At 50.9% G+C, this 7,381-nt stretch overlaps 1 protein-coding gene across 3 annotated transcripts in view; it reads left to right on the forward strand.

Annotated features, from left to right (window-relative positions):
• Positions 1-7,012, forward strand: part of PPP4R1 (protein phosphatase 4 regulatory subunit 1) — a 60,918-nt gene extending 53,906 nt beyond the window's left edge. For all 3 annotated transcript variants that reach the window (XM_019920642.3, XM_073790525.1, XM_073790526.1), the window contains 5 exons: positions 1,294-1,394; positions 3,880-4,000; positions 4,092-4,226; positions 4,645-4,786; positions 6,008-7,012. In XM_019920642.3, the coding sequence (XP_019776201.1) occupies positions 1,294-1,394; positions 3,880-4,000; positions 4,092-4,226; positions 4,645-4,786; positions 6,008-6,171 (663 nt within the window). In that variant the 3' untranslated portion in view covers positions 6,172-7,012. The remainder of the gene's footprint in view (positions 1-1,293; positions 1,395-3,879; positions 4,001-4,091; positions 4,227-4,644; positions 4,787-6,007) is intronic.
• The last annotated feature ends 369 nt before the right edge of the window (positions 7,013-7,381 follow it).

Below are 7,381 nucleotides of genomic sequence, written 5' to 3' on the forward strand. Positions count from 1 at the left end.
TTGTCTCTGTTTATTCTTTTTTCTTTTGCCCTACCCAGGTACATGGGGAGTTTCTTGCCTTTTGGGAGGTCTGAGGTCTTCTGCCAGCGTTCAGTAGGTGTTCTGTAGGAGGTGTTCCACATGTAGATGGATTTCTGATGTATCTGTGGGGAGGAAGGTGATCTCCGCGTCTTACTCTTTCGCCGTCTTGAAGCTCCTCCTGTCATTTGTTTTGACCATCAAATCTGGCGAATAAGAGCCCCTTAAAGCCACTCCTGTGTCCTTTCGATCGGCCCCCTCACTGCCAGGCACGTCTTACTTCCAGGCCTACCTTCTCCTTTCTCTCCAGCTGGGAGTCAGGATCTCCCCGAGGAGCCCAGGTCTTTTCTGGTGGAGAGCTGGGATTTAGAAGCCAAGATCCAGGAACTAGATGTGCTCATTGCTCCCGGACGTCATTTCTTTTAGGCTTTTTCAGGGGATAGGAGGGGGTTTTTTGGTTTGGGGGGGTTTAAAAAATTATTTAGTTCATATTTCATCTTCCAGTCCAGTACCATTTCCTCTCCTTTTTTCACATTTTTTTTCTTTTCTATTGTGGTAAAAACTCTTGTTTTCAAAAATGTTAAATTATTTAGTCATTTGCTCAATTCGACGTTTTAGAACTATTCCAACATCAGATTAACCAGGTAATGGTCAAGATTTCCTTCAGCACTTTCTGTCATTGGAACATGTTCCATGAAGATATATGGTCACAATACTGAGTTTAAACTTAGACTTTTTCTGTGTGACTCTTATCTGTTTGATGTACAGTTAAATTTATTTGCTTCTGTTTATATCAACTTTTAGGGTTTTCCCCCTTGTTAACTATAAACCTACTCTTAAATATTTATAGAACGGTTATTGGGATAAACTTATTTTTTTCACTCAGATATTTATTGAGCACCTACAATGTGGCATCACAGTGCTGTCCACTGGGCTCACACTATGAGTAGGAGCATAATCCCTGTCTTCAGAGGGTGTGTGACAATAAGGATGTCACAGGAGTGTTCTGGTAAAGCTTTGCCCGGGGACAGTGGACAGTAGAGGCCACTCACTGGCTCAAGAAGCAAATATTTCAAAAGGGGAGAATGACTCTTGAAGATAAACGGGATTATCAGGGAAAATGGACTTAATACCAATTTTTAAAACAAATGTACCTACTACATCTGTTCTCCTTCAGAAGAACTAACCATGTGATTTAGAGGTTTTTTAAGCAGTGTGGTAAAGGAAATAATGTCTCTGCCGTGTCCTAGTGAATATTTTTATTTGTCTCTTCAGCTTCTTCATATTGACAAAAGAAGAGAATATCTGTATCAACTTCAGGAGTTTTTGGTGACAGACAATAGTAGAAACTGGCGCTTTCGAGCTGAACTGGCTGAGTAAGTTCTCATACTTGATCAGACTGTTTTGGGGGGTGTGTGTTGCTTCATCTTTACCTTTCCTGGATTTCTTCATCACTTTGTGTGGGTCCAAGTTTCTGCCTGGTATCCTATTCCTTTAACACTGCCTGTAACACAGGTCTTGCTGGCAGTGAATTTTCTCAGCTTTTTTTTTATAAGACCGTGTCACCTTCACTTTTTTTTAATTGTGGTAAAATACACATAACCACTTGTGCTGCTGGTGCAGTGTCCCCCCATCTAGTTGTAGAACATTTCGTCCTCCCCAAAGGACACCCCACGCCCATAAGCAGCGGCCCCGCAGACATCAGTCTGCTGTCTCCGTGCGTGTTTGCTTTTCTGAGCGTTTGGTCCAGATGCGCCGCATAACCCCCGGCCTCTGTGCACGGCTCCCTCACTCAGCACAGTGTTGTCGGGGTCCATCCACGTGGCAGCCGTGAATAATGCTCTGAGTGAACATACGACCTTTTAAGCCATTCATCTGGGTTGTTTCCGGCTGATGGTGAGTAGTGCTGCTGTGAGCATCGATGTACTCATACAAGGTTTGTGAGGTGGATTTGCTGGGTCATCCAGTAATTCTGCGTTTAACTTGTTCAGGAGCTGCATGACCGTGTGCACAATGGCTGCAGCGGGTTACATTCCCACCAGCAGTGGATGAGGGCTCCCATTTCCCCACATCCTCCCTGGCTCTTGCTGTTTTCCTTTTTTTCCTTTCTAATTGCAGCCAGTGTGTGTAAAGTAGCGTCTCACTTTGGTCTTGATGTGCATTTCTTTAATGTTTAGTGATGTTTAGCACCATTTCATGTGCTGTTGGCCATTTGTATATATTCTCTGGAGAAATGTCTATTCAAGTCCATTGCATATTTTTTAATCGGGCTGTTTGTCTTAAATTGGGTTGCTGAATTGTAAGAGTTCTTTATTAAATATTCTGGATTCTGGACCTCACCTGTATTTTCAAAAGGTATCTTTGCTGGGTACAGAGTTTAGGGCTGAGTTTCTTTCGGTGCGTGACAGGATAACTGCCCTGAGTTCTGTCTTGCCTGGCCTCCTCTGCAGCTGGTGTGGACGGCAGAGCCCGTCCAGGCAGCAGGCGCTGGGTTGGGTGGTGGTGTCTCCATATGACCTTCGATGCCCTCTGCACTTCATTTCGTCCAGCCGTGGGCTGCCGCTGCCTTTTGCTGATGATGAGAGCTGGGGCTGGGGGCCTCTTCGTCCCGTTCTCTGCGCACCCTCTGCCCCTGTATCCCTCCGCCGCTGTATCACTTCGGCTCTTCGACTCCGCGTTACCCGCTCTCCTCCGGCCCTGCGCTTCGGCATCCCTTTACTCCTCTGGCCCCCTCCACCCCCCCCCCCACCCCCGTGCACGTGCCCCTCCTTCCTTGTGCCCCTCCACCCTCCCAGCCCTGGGCTGCGGTTGCCCCGTGGTGGAGGCCGCCGGGTGCTGGGCGAGGGGAGGCCCTCTGCCCCTTGGTTCAGCCTCGGTCTTGGGGAGGCCTGTGTACTGGGCTCCCCAGAGCCTCCACCCGCCCCGGGGCTCGTGTCTCTGCCCTGGACCCGTGCTCGGTCAGGGCAGTGCTTCCTGCGCCTCCGCAGCAGGACGAGACTTGCGCTTGGCTCCGAGGCTCTGCGGCTCCACGCCGGGAACGGGCTTTTCCTATCCCCTGTCTCCGGCTGCAGCCTGGCCTTGCCCGGGCAGGGGCGCGGACAGGCTTCGCTGACCCTCCGCCGGCCACAGGAGGCTTTTGCTCCTTGAGAGCGAGGCCTCCCTGTGCGCCCCAGGCTGGGAGGGGGTCTGCGGGGCGCCTCCCGGGGGATCCGCGTGCCCTCGGGCGGGGCGGTTCATCGCTGCGCTGGTTGTCTGTGTCGTCCGCCTCCTGCCGGTGGCACACGTAACCCGCCACAGACACAGCCCGGGAGGTGGGAGTCTCAGCGTGTCTGCGGTCCTCCTGGGAGGGTGTCGTTGCCTCCTCCACTCAGGCCGATGGGGGACGCCCTGGTCCCCGGTTCTCGGTGACTTGGTGGGAGTAGGCGCAGAAGGGGCCTCCCCGTGTCCCCCACCCCTGGTACCGGAGCCTCCCTGAGAAGCTGCCCGGAGCCTGACTGGTACACAGAAGGCTGCCTGAGGCTGCTGGCGCCTTCTCACTAGACGGCTGCTGTGTGGACGGGAGTTTCCCAGCAGGTCCTCAGCAGTCACCGCGGGACCGTGTCCCGTGTCCCCATGGAGCCAGCCGGGACGTGCTTTGCTGTGTCCGTCGCCGTGGATACAGTTCCGCAGTGTTTGTGTCCTGAACGTGTGTGTTGTTTAGATGCAGATCCAGACACACAGCGTCCAGGCCAATCGCTGGTCTCTGCATGTGTTCCTCTCACAGACACGACCTTGGTGACTCACGCTTCAGACGAGCAACCTATTTTCATTTGTCGTGTTTACTGTTGAGTTGTAATTGTATTTTTATAATTCACTTTGTAGACAGCTGATCTTACTTCTAGAGTTATACAGCCCCAGAGACATTTATGATTATCTACGCCCCATTGCCCTGAATCTGTGTGCAGATAAAGTTTCTTCTGTTCGTTGGATTTCCTACAAGTTGGTACGTGTTCAAGTTCTTACAGCCTTAGCCCAGCACACGTTTGGTGAGAACACTGGGCAGAGGTGTGGCTCACCAGTGCGTGCCCCCCTAGGTTGGCGAGATGGTGCGTAAGCTGCACCGGGCCGCGCCGCCCACCTTCGGGGTGGACCTCATCCGCGAGCTGGTGGAGAACTTCGGCCGCTGTCCCCGGTGGTCCGGGCGGCAGGCCTTCGTCTTTGTCTGCCAGGTGAGTGCGGCCACACCGGCTGCCTGTCTCCTTGGGCCCCTTGCCCCCCTCCACACCCTCGCTCTCATCCTTGAGGGCAGAGCTTCGCCATCTGGCTCACCCTTCCCCGCTCCGTCCCCCGAGCTCCCGAAAGCGGTGCTGCCCTGGCCGTCGTCCTGGTCCACGGAGCTTGCGGGTCTGCGGCTGTGAACATGACTGTGATGCCAGGCCTCCGTGGGGCAGGTCACAGCTGTGCGTCTCTGCGGGGACTTAACTGTATCATTTTGTTTTGAGCTCCTGAGTGCCTGGAATATTGTTTTTAAAAGCTGTAACTGAAACCTGAGGCACTTAAGTTGTTTCTAAAAGGTTTTGCGAGCTGGTATTACTTACGGCCTGGTCGACTGAGCCGGCAGATTGAAGCAGGTCTTTCTGTCCCCAGACCGTCATTGAAGATGAATGCCTGCCCATGGACCAGTTCGCTGTGCATCTGATGCCACACCTGCTCACCTTGGCAAACGACAGGGTTCCGAATGTCCGCGTGCTCCTCGCGAAGACGCTGCGACAAACTCTGCTAGAAAAAGGTAGGCGGGCGACCCGCGAGGAGCAGGGTAGGTGGTGGGGACACGGGGCAGGTGGGCGCCCGAGCGGAAGGGTTGGGGTCAGAGGAATAGTCTGGTCCGAGAATGTGCTGCGACTTGGTAGTGGTGGTTTGTGTCGAGAAAGGACACAAAGACGATTAAGGGGTGAGGAGAGCGATGTTGAATTTTCACTGTTCTGTTCTAGATGAATTTTTCTTTATAATTTAAAACTTAGTAGTTTGAAAAGTTGGAAGTTCAGTGAGGACTGTGTGACGAATACTGCCTTTGGTTCGCCCCATGTGAACGTCTGTCGCTGCCATTGGGGTGGGAGGCGTGTTTGAGTTTCCTCCTGCGTTTCATTCATTAGGCGGAAGACGTGCCCCTTAGCGTTTGCTTTGCTGCAAATCATGAGCACCTTAAGATTCAGGTGGTTTTACTTATTGTAATCCCCCAGAAATGCCTAATAAATATCATTTGAATGTGTGAATTCACGAACAAAGCACAGAAAGAAGTTTGTAATAGACTTCAAAGAATATGGGCAAATTAACGTTGCTTCTTTTTTCTCCTTTGGAATTTATCATATTGAACAGACAGGGAGGACTCTGGTTTTGTGTGTGTGGTTTGTACTTGGAAATGTTTTTCCTTTTACTGAGCTAAGTAATAGCTGTAACAAGTACAAGTTTTAACATATTTACTAACATTGCTGCCATTAAACATCATGAGATTTAGACTGTTATTAAAACAAGATAGAGGCTTCCCTGGTGGCACAGTGGTTAAGAATCCGCCTGCCAGTGCAGGGGACACGGGTTCAAGCCCTGGGCCGGGAAGATCCCACATGCTGCAGAGCAGCTAAGCCCGTGCGCCATAGCTACTGAGCCTGCACTCTAGACCCCGCGAGCCACAACTACGGAGCCCACGTGCCACAATTACTGAAACCCGTGCGCCTAGAGCCCGTACTCTGCAGCAAGAGAAGCCACCGCAGTGAGAAGCCCATGCACCGCAATGAAGAGTAGCCCCCGCTCACTGCAACTAGAGAGAGCCCATGCACAGCAACAAAGACCCAACACAGCCAAAAAAAAAAAAAAAAAAAAACAAGAAAACAAGATAAATCTTCTAATTCTCCTACATTTGGGGATGTTTTTCATAGAACACAAATCAATTTGGGTTACTGTTTATAATCCAACAAAGCTAATTTCGTTTGTGATTTGCTCTTCCTGTTTCCAGAGTATTTCCTAACCTCTGCCAGCTGTCACCAGGAGGCCGTGGAGCAGACCATCATGGCTCTTCAGATGGACTGTGACAGTGACGTCAAGTACTTCGCAAGCATCCACCCGGCCAGCACCAAGATCTCTGAAGATGCCATGAGCACGGCCTCCTCCACCTACTAGACGGCGTGGACCGGGGTCTCCCCACTTCTGGGGAGCTGAGGTTTGGCTCGTGACCACACGTGGCCTGGGACAGCTGTGGGGGACCTTCCTCCCTTGCAGACTTGATTGCAGGTGCAAGTTACCTACACCGATACCAGGGATTTTCAGAGTCAAGAGAAAGTACAGTAAACATTATTATCTTGACTTGAAGGGAAAATAATTTCTCAGAGGATTATAATCGTCACCGAAGCCTTAAATCCTTCTGTCTTCCTGACTGAACGAAACTTGAATTGGCCTAGCATTCTCCTTGTGGAAGGGATGGGACTCCCAGAGGCCTGCGTTGCTTTCTGCTGGTTTAATTTAATGACTGAGAGGTGGAAGTGCAGCCAGAAGGCGGCCGCGAGCCGGGATGGGGAAGAGACCTCCAGTATTAACCCTCGCTGTGTCCACACGGGCAAGGCCCTCGTGGGGTCTGCGGCCAGCTGCCCAGTCCAGCCCCAAGTGTGTGAACGGGAAAGGAGATATTTTTTGGATTTCTCCTGAGGGCTTGATGCTAACACTAAGTAGAGTCTGATTTTAACTCTTAAATGCAGCATATTGCTGTGCACATTTACAGAGCCTTTGCTGAGTATCTGTGTCCTGATTTTTTTTCATGCTGGTCATGACCTGAAGGAAATTTATTAGCACGTATACTGTATGTCAGGCGTTTTTGACTTGATCATGATCAGCTCTGAGGTGCAACTTTGTCTCACATACTGTACATACCTGTGCCTCCCCCGGGGAGGGCCGCAGTCTGTAATCATGCTGTTCAACTCTTGTGCACAAGTTCTCTTGTTCAAATAAAATTTATTACTAAGATCTATACAGAGAGATAGATACACTTTTGACTGTTTTCTAGATATCTGCGAATAAATGCAATTTGTGATCTGTATTAATGATTTTAGTATAAAACGGGAAAACTAGATTAAAATATGTCTTTTAACTAGTTGGGTAATTTCTTTGAAATCTGCGCACACCCCCGGGCCAGTTCTGCTCTTGGCTGGCAGCGGGGCCTCCTGGGCAGCCCCCCACCGAGGGCAGGTGTGCACCTGGGGCTCACCCTGGGGTCTTCACTCCCAGGAGAGGCCTCTGAGCCCAGGTCTGCCCGTGCAAGGGGCGGTGGTGGAGCCTGCCTGCCCACGCGTGTCTGCATCAGGTGAGATGCTGCGTGAATGTGCTTTTATGAAGGGCT

This window comes from Tursiops truncatus, chromosome 13, assembly GCF_011762595.2.
Source record: "Tursiops truncatus isolate mTurTru1 chromosome 13, mTurTru1.mat.Y, whole genome shotgun sequence".
In the NCBI taxonomy this organism is placed as follows: Eukaryota; Metazoa; Chordata; class Mammalia; order Artiodactyla; family Delphinidae; genus Tursiops; species Tursiops truncatus.